At 32.9% G+C, this 13,712-nt stretch overlaps 1 protein-coding gene across 2 annotated transcripts; it reads left to right on the plus strand.

Annotated features, from left to right (window-relative positions):
- The first annotated feature begins 533 nt into the window (after window positions 1-533).
- On the plus strand, window positions 534-3,457 carry LOC104752574 (protein kinase PINOID 2). 2 transcript variants are annotated; one of them, XM_010474753.3, is made up of 3 exons: window positions 534-1,267; window positions 1,902-2,446; window positions 2,751-3,457. In XM_010474753.3, exons 1-3 carry the CDS (start codon window positions 627-629, stop codon window positions 3,212-3,214), a joined length of 1,650 nt encoding a protein of 549 aa, XP_010473055.2. In that variant the 5' UTR covers window positions 534-626; the 3' UTR covers window positions 3,215-3,457. The 2 variants fall into 2 exon arrangements, with proteins under 2 accessions (XP_010473055.2, XP_087346966.1); XM_087490840.1 differs by having other exon boundaries at window positions 674-1,267; window positions 1,890-2,446.
- The last annotated feature ends 10,255 nt before the right edge of the window (window positions 3,458-13,712 follow it).

Genomic DNA, 13,712 nt, shown 5'->3' on the forward strand with positions numbered 1-13,712 from the left:
AAGGGTCGAATTCGAAATATGAAATTAAGTTAATTAAATATATAATATTATAAAATATATATAAGAAATGAATTTTTTACTATTATTTCGTAACAAACAAATCCAAATTTATGTAAATATTTTCCATGATTGATTATTTATTTTACTATTTTAGTATTAAATATAAAGTACAGAATTTTTTTTTCAAGAAATAGAAATTCCAAATGTCGCTGAGCATTAATCCATCAAATCGTTATTCTCATTAGACGTTATCTAAATTATTATTTTTTTGTTCACTCATACTATAATACTATTAATTAAGGACTTGACCATCTTCGGGTCATCGGGATATTCTGATACCTAAAGGTAAAGCTGGCATAAGATTTTATTGTTCAAATTCAAACATTCAACTTTAGAGAAAACAAAGGATAGTGGTGGTGTCAGCTTGGCGGAGCATGCCTGACATGTGCATCTCATCAATTCTCCTTTATGTTTGTATCCGCGCACTTGGATCTATATTGTTTATCTTCACGCATGGTTTTTAACTTTACTACAAGAAATTATAAAAGCATATATATATATATATATATATATATATATATACAAGAGAATATATAAATAAAAAGACAAAAGTGAAAAAGAAATTTATGAGGAGAATATGGATAAATAGTGAAGACAAGACACTTATTGTCTTGCCCATGAAACGTCTTATGGCAAACTCCAGTATCTTTTACAAAGATAATGAGTCCGATTATGAGAGCTCTACCGCCGGACCAGACTCAAGTCGCCGCACGAGCTGGCTGAGTAGCTCTTTCACGGCCAGCCCTAGTTGTAGCTCGATATCTCATCTAAGTAACCATGGCTTCAACAACCACAACAACCAATCAAAGCCTCACAAAGCCAACCAGGTCCCATGGGAAGCTATGGCCAGGCTACGTCGCTGCTGCGGCCGTGCAGTAGGGTTAGAGCATTTTCGACTTTTAAAGAGGTTGGGAAGTGGTGACATCGGAAGTGTTTACCTTTGCCAAATACGTGGAAGTCCGGACGCTGCGTTTTATGCCATGAAAGTTGTTGATAAAGAGGCTGTGGCTGTTAAGAAAAAGCTTGGAAGAGCAGAGATGGAAAAGAAGATTTTAGGCATGCTTGATCATCCTTTTTGCCCTACTTTGTACGCAGCTTTTGAGGCTTCTCATTACTCTTTTCTCGTTATGGAGTATTGTCCCGGCGGTGATCTATACGCCGCCCGCCTCCGCCAACCATCTAAACGTTTTACTATCTCTTCCACAAGGTCCTCCTCCCCACTACACTCCCTTTCTTTCTTTAAACCATGCATGATTAATCAATCTCATTGTGGTGAAAGATTTCATTTGTTTTTGTTTGCTTTTGTAGTTAGTGTGTTCTTTTGAATGTGAACCACAGCTTTTTATATAGTTATACTGTAATACTATACTATAAACTAATGTGTTTTTTTTGGACAAAACTTTTTTATTTGGTTTTAATTTAAACGAAGTTATTATACTAATCTTATTGACTAGTTTGTATATATATGTTTCCGTGCTTGTTAAAATATTTCATGTAAAAAAAATGAAAAATAAAAAACAAAAAACAAAATTATTTTGGAAACTGTGAGTTTTTATTATGTTTTTTGACGTTAGTGTTTGGTTGAACAATTTACATTTAATGTTTGCTTTCTTATCCACATCGATAATTTAGACGTAGGTTCTAGATTGAAATCTTCAGCTACAAACATAAACCTCTTTTCTTCACATTAAAATTTTAAAAAACATAAACCAATCTTTAATTCTACTAGTAACACATATATGTATATATATATATATATATTAATAGGTTTACATAGCTTATTACTTAGTATATCTAATAACTAATTACCAAATGTTTAATAAATTAAGATAAATATGCAGGTTCTACGCAGCAGAAACTCTGGTGGCCTTAGAGTATCTCCACATGATGGGAATAGTGTATAGAGATCTAAAGCCAGAGAACGTGTTGATCAGAGAAGATGGTCATGTAATGCTGTCAGATTTCGATCTCTCCTTCAAATGCGATGTCGTTCCACAACTCCTCAACGATAACGACCGTGACCGTGGCCATCAAACTGATGATGACGACGTGAGCATCCACCATAAATGCTCTACACCTTCTTGCACCTCGACTCGATTAAACCCTGTCATCTCCTGCTTCTCTCCTACTTCCAGTAGAAGAAGAAGAAAGAAGAATGTTATTACAACAACAATACATGAGAACGCAGCTGGTACTAGTGATACTACTGTGAAAAGGAACGATGTTTCAAGAACGTTCTCTCGATCACCTTCTTCTTGTTCTCGTGTTTCAAATGGACTTCGAGACATCTCTGGTGGATGTCCATCAATTTTCGCCGAACCAATCAACGCTCGCTCTAAGTCGTTCGTGGGAACACATGAGTACTTGGCACCCGAAGTAATCTCAGGTATTTTGCTGACTTAATTAGACCTAATGACCTATTGTTATTTTTACTTTTTCTCTTTACATACGCTTAGTTAAGTGAATGAAGAATGCTCATTGATTTTAAGTTAACAAATACCGAACCAGTTATTGAAAACTACAGAAGGAGTATTTAGTATTTAGTTATTTACCATTAAGTAGACTAGACACGGAGCATAGAAATATATTTTTAACAATTTTAAATACACTCTGCAACAACAGTTGTTCTGAGTTTCAGCCAAAAGCAAGTTTCATTTTGCTTTTAGTTAATCTTGTTGTTGTTTTGTTAGGGCAAGGACATGGGAGTGCAGTAGACTGGTGGACTTACGGGATATTTCTGTACGAGATGATATTTGGTACGACACCGTTTAAGGGGGAGAACAACGAGAGAACGTTAGTAAACATTCTGAAAACACCCTTGACATTCCCAAAGGTTGTAGTGAGTAGCCCGAAAGAGTACGAAGATATGGTGAGCGCTCAAGATCTTATTATTAAATTACTAGTGAAGAACCCTAAGAAGAGGTTAGGGAGCTTCAAAGGCTCTATTGAGATCAAAAGACATGAGTTCTTCGAAGGTGTAAATTGGGCACTAATAAGGTCGATAAAGCCACCTTGGGTCCCTAAAGAAGAGACTAGTCGCAAGACTAAAGGTGATAATGGCAGCGTTAATTATTATCTGCCACCGAGGTTTATGATGAGTAGGAAGGAAAGAGATGAGCCTTACCATATGTCTAATCATTTTGATTATTTTTAACTTTAGGATATATCGAAACGGAGAAAAGTTTTTTTTTTTTTTTTTTTTTTTGTTCTTTCCCTTTGCAATGATACGGTTTTATTGACAAGTACTCGTAGTCGTAGTGGACGTGTAGTTTCATATTATTTTTGACTTCCATGCGATTATTGTGGGATGCAAATGGTAAATGATTAGGTGAAAATAGGTTATTTGTAATTGATCATTTACTAGTATTTGCTTATAAATTATTTTCAGTTTTCAAAACATTAAGTTATATAGTTAACAAATAATATAGAACATAACTTTGCTAATATTTAACTAAAAATCAATATTGTCATGTGCTGTTAAAAAATAATCAATAATATCTTTTGTAATACTTAAATTAGCGCTACAATTTATTACAATGTAGCTCTAACATGTTTATTAATTGTTTTATATTGTACTAGATTTTAATTCGTGGTACACCGCAAAACTATATTTAAAAAAAATGTAATTTGTTTGGTAAATTAACTATATATATATATAGTTAATATTTTGTTTAGTATATCACAAGACAAGTTATTTGTAACTAAAAAATTTAAATTTTAAGTTATATATGTCTATTACTTTAATATTGATTGTATTAACAAAATAATGAAATAATTTTTTTTACTCCTGTAGCACCGAATTAATGATATTCTAAATTTTTATTAATATAATCAAACATTTACCACTATCTAACTCCGTCCTGTGATATTTTAATTTGGAATACACCGCAAGACAAATTTTTTTTCTTTAACCTCGTCCATTGATAATACTAAAAATTAAAATATTATTAATATGATATTTCTATACACGTTAAGTCTTTATTTTACTATTTTAATAATACCAGTACAAAATATATCAAATCAAACTAATTTAATTTAGTTTATATTAATAATATTATATTACATTAATAAATTAATATAAAAATATTATATTAACTAAAAAGTTAATCAAATTTTATCTCCAGTATACCACTTGTCCTAATCTAGTGCATTTTAAAATTACTGTTCTTTACTACTAATGTAATTATGGATACAATAATGATTTCACTCACTAGAATCACGACCGGAGATTTTGTATATGGAGACAATTATGATTCATCCTGAAAACTAATGATGGGAAAGTTATTAAATTATATTTTTCTCACTCCTTTTAGAGGAAAAAAAAAGCTAAAGTGTATAGCCAAAAAGAAAGAATTGTAATGATACATCTGTATTTGATGACTTTAATTAATTTGCCTACGGCCGGAAAAAAATGTAAAAAAAATCATAGCCACAAAATTATTTATTGAATTCTTTATAGTTTAATTGTGAGAGTTATATAAAAAAAAAGGGAGTAAAGTTGGTCTTCTGTATGCATGCGTAACGAAGCTTTCACCAATATCCATTTAGATACTTTCGAACATATTATACGCTCTCTCAAAGTCAAAAGACTTGCGATGTGTTTCTTCCAAAAACCAAAATTGTTTGCATTTTATGGATTGCGAATCTATAGCTGCCATGCTGTATAGGGCGGCCCGGGCGTTAGGATATCGGCGGGATTCTAACATACTCATTCATGAACTTTTAAAGTTTGTTTTATCAAGATAATTTTTTGTCATATTAAAATAATTTAATATTTATAACAAAATGTTGTATTAAAATATTTTATTTGTTTTCTTAATGATATATTTTCTTTTTTTAGATAACTAAACATTACTCATATTTGTTACGATACATTATTGACCCATCTTTTTGTTAATCATTTAATAATCTCATTATAATTAACTAATTTTCTCAATTTAAATATGCCGACAATCAATGCAGAACCCATCATAAACCAATTGAAATGCATAAATAATTAAATCAGCAATAAGCCAATAACCAAATAACCAGCAAATGTCACAAATAATTAACCAAGTCGAACCAATAAAATCTAAACCGATAAACCAACAATCTAACAAGCATGCAGGTCAGCAATAGTTCCAACCAGCTTGTCGCGTGGAGGCCCAAAGCTTTCCCATATTTGTTTTGCAGACAACCTATTCTTATTTGTTGAGGCTTATGTGACACATTTAAGAGTAATATAGAGGGTGCTGGAATGATTTGTGTTGGGCCGGATCAAAAGGTTAGTTTGGAGAAATTAAAGATATTTTTCTCAAGAAATGTGAGTGTGATGGAGGCTTGGGGATAAGGTCTGCACCGTATATGAATAAAGACATGCTAGTTGGGTGAAAGATAAGTGGTGGCTGTAACACGAGCATTCTTGTATTTGGGCAAGAGTATTGCGAAGCAAATATAAAGTGAGAGATGTTCATGATCATTTATGGATGGTTACTAAGAGTAATTGTTAGTCAACATGGAGTAGTGTTGGAGTTGGTATAAGAGAAGTGGTGGTTCCATGTGTCAGGACCTGATGGGTTATGGGATATGGACACACGATTAAGCTATGGGCTGATAGGTGGCCATATACTAAAGTACTAATGGAGGTTGCAACAGGGAGTTTACTAGTAGGAGCCGACTTTATTCGGGATCAAGAGCTATTACGTAAAGGTACATGCTATTTGTTCGATCAAAACAATTCTCATGTTCCAGACGATAGTATATTAAGGCTAAGGTTAGTGGTTCTAGATAATGTGACTGGGGCGCATCAACAGATTTCTTGGGGAGGTAGCCCGGATGGGAAATTTGCAGTCCATCAGCCTACTCTATATTAAGTATTAACTAAGGATAACACTCCAAAATAAGAGTTGAGTAAATTATTCCAACGAGTTTGTAAAGTGATTGCACTAGAGAGAATAAAAGTCTTCCTATAGCTAGCTGAGAATGAATTGAATTATTATGACAAATATGGAGCGACAACGACGTCATCTATGTCAATCAAGAGTACGCCAGGCTCAAAATTTCTCTATTCCCAGTGCTATTTTATAAAACAAAACCTAGATATATAGTATTTACAAAAAAAAAAAAAATTTAGCCAAGTAAATTTTTTTTTGGACCCTGTGATCCTATGCTCTTGCACCCTCAGCACATGTGCTAAGCCGGGCCTGATCAACAGTATGTCAGATTTGTAAAAGGGGGGAATGAGACTATTATTCATATTCTTCTTGGCTGCCTAACCATGGAAGGTGTTTGGAATCCGTTGGTGTCTATTAAGAAGAGAAGAGAGTGTTTTGCTAAGTTACTTATCGAGTGGTTGTATATGAATTTGAGGGATGATGACATGATGAGGGAAAGCACTTGGTCTACACTACTTGCAATGTCTATTTGGTGGGGGTGTAAATGGTAATGTGGTAATTTATTTACATAAGATATTCTTAATTCATACATCATTTATCTTAACACCATGCTGGTACACTAGTTTTACGTTCTTACACGAAACACATATATATATATATATATATATATATATATATATTTATGTAGTCCTTGGAATTGCAAAATGATGCGGTACGAGACATTGAAATGAGAAGTTGGAAATAGATTAGTTTGAGTAAATAACGTGAAGGGAGTTGGGAAACGGAGGGAGGCACATGGCCCGGCATGTCGTGGGAGCATTAGGACAAGATTAAGGAAAGACGAGATCAACATGTAAGGGTGAAAATGAACAGAGCCCCCACCAAAATTCATCTTCAATCCCTAAATCCAGACATCTTTTGTTCCCATGTGCTTCTTATTTAAATTTCACTGTCCCAACTCACTTCTGTCTCTCTCTCTCTCTCTCTCTCTCTCTCTCTCTCTCTCTCTCTCTCTCTCTCTCTCTCTCTCTCCCAAAATCCAATCTCTTGGGAGAATTAAAAAAAAAAAACATTGACGCAACCTCTCTGCTTCTTTATTTGTCTGATTGTGCAATAACTAATTTACTTTTTTTCTTCATCTTGTTTTCCTTTTAGTTTTCAATGTTTGTTCTAGGACCACATCATCCACTACGATCTAACTTGTCGGATAGTGTTTATTTGGAATGTTGGATTATTATGTAATTGAGTATTAAACCCTAAATACGCTACAAAGCTACTACATTGAAATTTAAATATAGTATATACACGGAAAAAAAACTACTTCACACACTAAATGTATTCGGGTTGAGTACCACAATCTATTGTAAAAAAAGGACTCGTTTTTGATGGTTTCATACTTGGATATCAAGCGTGAGAGCTAATCTTAAAACTACATTAGCAAGACAGATAAAGGGAACTACTAAGACAATTAGAAGCTGTTGACAAAGGAAAAAAAAGAGTTAATAAGAAGCTAAACAATAAAACAAATGAACGCCAAGGATCAAGCATTGATACGATGAAGGAAGAAAATGATCAAACAATGATGCAAGTACAATGTTTAATAACCATCATGTAACATGACTCGTGAGACACTTGAGTAGTATTAACCTACTCCTAGCGTTAATCAACTTTGCTAAACATTTAGCAGTTTCAAAATTGTACTTTATTTTCAACATTCCCTATAAAGTATTAGTATCAAGTTTTAGAAGTCCACAATTTGCCCTAACCCACTAAACACGAAGTTCTTATAAAAGATTCGTTCGAGAGTTTCAACAAACATGTTACATACATAAAAGAAACCAAACCATGAAGGTTTGATCAATTATTTCTAATCTAGCATTGAGATCATCTTATATGATCGGATAATTTAATCATATATATCATTAATAATTAAATCATCCTAATATAACTTACCCAATATCCAATTTAAATATCAAATAAAACGCTCTGATTGTCACTTTTTAGTAGAGTTCGCGTTCTTTCTCGGCCCGTGAATCCACCTTATCCAACAATCGGTACACTACATCCGAAATTTTTTTAAAACTTGTTTACTAATCCGACAAATCATCATTACACATAAGTTAAATTTACAGTACACAGAGTCAATCTAAATCTAATAGGCAGTCTCTGTTCGTTTGTGCCCGAAATATGTATGATCTAGTTGATCCATGTCCACTTAAGCTTATTAGATTTATATTGACTCATTTACATTAAATGTAACTTCTCCTTAACAAATTGTAATTTTGTGTAAGTTTCTTGAAGACGTTGTATCTATGTTCCTATAAATTTATGTGCTCAAAACAAATCAATATAACCTAAACGAAATAGAGATTGAAACTTCTAGAGGAAGACACTACACCTGATTTCGAAGATGACAAACTAAATCCTAAATCAGATACGACTTTAAGGGGAAGGGTCGGAATGGAAAAGAGTTTTTTCCTTGGTGCCTTAAACTTTTCGACTAGGTTCAAAGAAATAGACAACAAAGTAGCGGTGGAACTTTTTTTTTTTTGGACAAACTGAAGTTTCCATTCAATTGAACAGAAACATTACATCAAGAAGGAAGCAAATCCTCAAGGTTTAAAAGGTTACAAACAAAGACTTTCATCAAAACCATAAACAAAAATACAAATTAAGTAAAAGTTCGAGAGAGCTGTGAAACAAACGCTAAGAAGCGGCTTGAGACATGAGAGGTCACCATTGCTAGACTGATCATCATCGAAGAACTCAACAGATGATAAGGTAGTCACGGTCTTAAGACATTGTGACGTTGGTAGAGGAATCAGAGCCAAAGGTCTTACCAGAGCGAAGAGCACTAGCAGAAGCAATGCTATAGCAGGGATTTGATGGGTTGTAGCCCAAATGGTGGTGAAAGTGCTGATCAGAGTGGTTTGTTGTAGATCATCGGATGTTAACATTGGGTTACAGGGCAATAGACCATAAAGCAGCAAAACTTCACAATTAGCACAAGTAATGGAAGCGGAGACCAAAATTTGCCAACGAAGTATGACAAACCATAGCAATCAGTTACCAGGGTCAAACAAAATTTAAAAAAGTCAATTATATCATTAATTTTATTTTATAAAAATCAATTGTGCTATTTTAAAATTCAAACTATAGTTGATTTTTTTTCTAAATATTCAACTAATTTTAAAATTCAGCAGGATCATTTGACTCATATGGTTGTACACTAGCTCCACCCCTTCAACAAAGTTGAGAGACGAACAATAAACTATGTCAATAATGTGTAACCTCGATAAATAAATATATTTCATCAATTTTAAATTATCTAATAAGCAAATTCTATGTCGATAAATTAATAACTTTATTGCTTGATAAAATTTTATTATTACTTAATATTTCTTTTCTCTTTATTTTAATGAAAAATAGCACTCATTCTTATTTTGTAGAGATTCTACTCTACGTAAATGAGTTCAAACATTTATTAAATTATATAATACCGTAGATTTATATATATATATATATATATATATATATATATCAGCACTGTCAATTTTCTATTTAATTTTCAAGGGACAGATTGTCCCCAACATTAATTTCCTTCTGTTTATATTAATTATGTAGTTTCTTTAAGAGGACATTACAACGAGGGGGTATAGTGTATGTCCCCATTCTCATGACAAAGCGAAACAAAATACCGTTTAGACAAAAGTGCATTTGATTGTTAATTATACGTGGAATTATGTGCATTTGAGTGATATTATTTTTCTATAACTTCAGTGTTTGTTATCTTGACATATACATAATATATAAAAATGTATCTATGTAATTAATTTCTGAATTATATACAGATATGCATACATGTATAGACCACCTTATGCAAATACTAGTCAAAATATATAATACTTCTTTTGTATTGGCGGGATCAGAGATCTAATTATAAAAAAAAAATTAGAAACATTCCATTATGGAGAAGCCAAAACCCACATGGGTAGTTGAAATCTTCAAGAACGACGTAATATTTTTATCTGTTTATTCTTCCAGTACCTCTTTATCGTCGTCAACCATGATAAATTAATTTGCTCAATCTCATATGTGTCCTGCAATTATGCCTTAAAATCTTGGTTTACAAAACAGTCAACAGTAGCAAATATCTCCTATTCTCCTCTCACTTCATACCTCACTTTCTGATTTGATGGTCGTTGGTAGGTCTTAGTAAATAATTTCAATATAACGAAATAAACAATATTGCCAACTCGCATAAATTTTTAGGAAATGTGCTTTGATTGCGCTTTAAAAACTATATACTATGGAAGAAGAAACCATGACATGCATTGGTAGTTTTTAATAAAATTATCACACCTTCTTAAGACTTTACTCTATGTTTGAAGATTATATAGTGAATGTGTTTAATTATTACAATTGAATATATGTTGTTAATGCAATTACATATCCGTGAGACAAATGATAAGGTTTAATAATCGAATTTGCAAACACTTAAATGTTTAAATCATTTTACCATATTATCTTAATACACTTAATATTTAACCTGCCGTCTAGCATAACTCATTCCATCATATGACCGAATTATAATAATATTAAAACACTCATAGAATAAATTATTTTTAATAATTTGATTTTAAAAATATCAAATTAGTATGTTTATAAATTTTTAATATGGTAAATAATTTTAATATTATTTTTAGGCTTCGATATTCAGGTATCTGATCGGTTCAGATCAGGTATTTTAAATTTTTAGATATTTCGATGTGATAATTTTATTAAGAAGATGTGATAATTTTATTAAAATATACAAAATAATCAAATATTTAATAAGTTGGTCTTTCAAATATATTACATAACTATAAATATATTAAAATTTTAATTATAGTATTAATTATCAGTTAAATATTTATTAATCTTTAAATACAAATTAACTAAACTAAAAAAACAAAACCAAAACTTATATGCCATTGTGTTATGAAAGATTCAATAAAAACGAGCATTATACAACAACCAAAAATAATGAACGAAAATAAATATTATTAAAACAAGGTATTGATATGTTTTCTCTACAACAACATTATTTTTCAACATTATTTTTTTTTAAAAATTTACAATATTGAATCTTTCGGATAAACATCAAATGCATCTTTTCTATCCCACCGTTGTCATTCATAGGTGATGATCATGTTGTATATAACTAATATTGTAGTGATTAAACATTTCGTAACGCAAGAGTTATCCTATTAATGTACTCATATTTAAGGTGTGAAAAGACTCAAATTCTATTAACTCTAAAAATTAATATATTTTGTTTCAAAAAATAATTAATCTTGAAATCTCGATATATTTTGTTTGTTTAAGTCAAACACAAAACAACATATTTTGTGAAACGTCTCCGCACGTTTTTTCTTAATTCATTAAATATGATCTCATAATTATTAACTAACCTACCAAATTAACCGAACCAACAATCAAGTAAATCATCAAATAAACCATCAGAAATCAAACCAATAATATAAAGCCATTACCAATCAACCAACAATGCCAACCAAATAACCAGCATCCTAAACATCAGTTATAACAACTATTCCGCAAACTATCGTCCTAACAAAAGCCATAACAGACCAATTACAACACTGTTGCTTCTCCACCATGGATCACCATGTAACGCCCGCGAACCAAAACTCTGCGTTTTGAGGGTGGGTGTCGATCGACACCACTTATTTCTAGTTCGGCCAGATTTATTTAATCGTCGATTTGGTTCGGTTTGGTTTTGGGAAACCATTGAACAGGATTACTTAAGTGGGATTTCGACCTAAGGGTTGGGAGAGTATTTTGTGTCGTCGTTGGTTGTTTTTGAGAGAGAAAGAGCAGAAAACAGTTTCTAAAGGTTCTTGTGAGGGTTTGTGAGATTTCAAGGTGTTTTTGGTGAGATCTTGCTGTGAGAGTGAAGATCCAGGGCTAGGAACGTGTTAGAAAGTTGCTGGGAGTGTAGGACTCGTTGTTGTTTGTCTAAATCTTCCTGCAAAGAGGTGAGTGCATGATCATGGCTTCTAAGCCTTGGATTCCTTGTTCTTGCTTGTTTGTTGTTGTTTTGTATGTTTTTTCTTGCTAGGATTGGTTGCTACATGTTCCTATGGACGTATATGGCTTGGGTTTTGAGTATTGGTCGATTTAAAGGAGGTTGGGAGCGAGATTCGACTCCTGGCTTCAAGCGGATCGCGGTTGTAGAGGGAATGTCGATCGACACCAGCAAATCAGGCATCGATCGACATAGTGGGGTAGTGTCGGTCGACACCAAGGCCAGTGTCGGTCGACACTCGGCTGGTGTCGATCGACACCTCCCTTCCAGCGAGATGATGTTTGTTTTCCTGGTTTGTATGACTTGCTTGTTGATTGTTTGGAACTTTGGAATCACTATTGCTTGTGTGTATAGCCCGATAGATGGGAGGATTTCCTCACTGAGTGTTTATCAAATACTCATGCATCTCAATTTGTGTTTGTGGTGCAGGTAAAGACAAAGTGTGATCGTGGAATCAAGGCAATGAAGAGGAGGATGTTCTAGGGACTCAACTGGTTGTTGTCTAGCATTGTTAGGTTGCTAGAGTTGGGTCTTTAGAACTTGCTAGGTTGTCGGTTCCTGGTTTCATGTTGTTTGACATTGGAATGGTTATGTTTGGATATTGGTTATTCTATTATTGAGTATTATTGGATATTGATATTTGTTATTCCGCTGTTGTTTGTGATTGTGGTTAGGTGGCTAGTGGTTACGAGACCACTAGTTGTAGTTTTATTATTATTATTATTATTTTATTATTATTTATTATTTAAAAAAACGGGTCAGGTCGTTTCACACCATCTTTAGCTATTTTTGGCATAACTCTCCAAAACAGTCATCCAAGGCCATATCAACACAGAGACACATATACAAGACAAGGCAATCAATCATACAATCACAAAAACACAGAAATAGAGATCTCAAGGTTTAGATAAACCATGGTTATGCACTCACCTTTTCAACAAGAAGATCTGATAAAGAACAGTAAGAACAAGCCCCATAGTAGCCTTCTCACTCGTTCACAGCATCATATCACACCTCGTATAAATATAACTCTCTAGAAAACGGCACATAAAACTTCTCTTCTGATCACAGGAATACTCTTAGGGACTTTTTCTCTTTGTTCAAAAAGGAGACAAAAACGGCTAACCAAAACCATAAATATCGACATTCCCTTTTTTATAACAAACTGTAGGATTTTCCAAATCCAAATCGAGCCAAACCAGTGATCTAAAAGCTAAACCAGACAACCACCAAATAACCAGCATCCTAAACATCAGTTATAACATCAACTATTCCAGAAACTAATATCCTAACAAAAGCCATAACATACGAGTCACAACACTCGTTGCTTCTCCTCGATGTTACACGATCTCCATCTATTTATGGCACGACTTAACTCTCTAAAACATTCATCCAAGGCCATACCAACACAGAGACACACATACAAGACAAGACAATCAATCATACAATAAAAGAAAACATAGAAATAGAGATCTCAACGCTTAATAAGTCAGGGTTATGCACTCACTTTTTCAACAAAAAGATCTGACAAAGATCAGCAAGAACACATCCCATAATAGCCTTCTCACTTGATCACAACCTCATATCAAACCTCCCATAAACAAAACTCTCTAGAAAATAGCACATAAAGCTTCTCTTTTAATCATAGAAATATTCTTAGGAACTTTCTCTCTTCACTTTCAACAAGGAGA

Source organism: Camelina sativa, chromosome 16 (genome assembly GCF_030686135.1).
Source record: "Camelina sativa cultivar CO46 ecotype springtype chromosome 16, ASM3068613v1".
Taxonomy (NCBI): domain Eukaryota; kingdom Viridiplantae; phylum Streptophyta; class Magnoliopsida; order Brassicales; family Brassicaceae; genus Camelina; species Camelina sativa.

Excerpts from the sequence above, each read along its gene's own strand:
- LOC104752574 (XM_010474753.3), top strand. The coding sequence starts at position 627 with ATGAGGAGAATATGGATAAATAGTGAAGACAAGACACTTATTGTCTTG. Across the intron at positions 1,268-1,901 it reads TTTACTATCTCTTCCACAAG|GTTCTACGCAGCAGAAACTC; the intron begins GTCCTCCTCCCC and ends ATAAATATGCAG. Across the intron at positions 2,447-2,750 it reads GGCACCCGAAGTAATCTCAG|GGCAAGGACATGGGAGTGCA; the intron begins GTATTTTGCTGA and ends TTGTTTTGTTAG.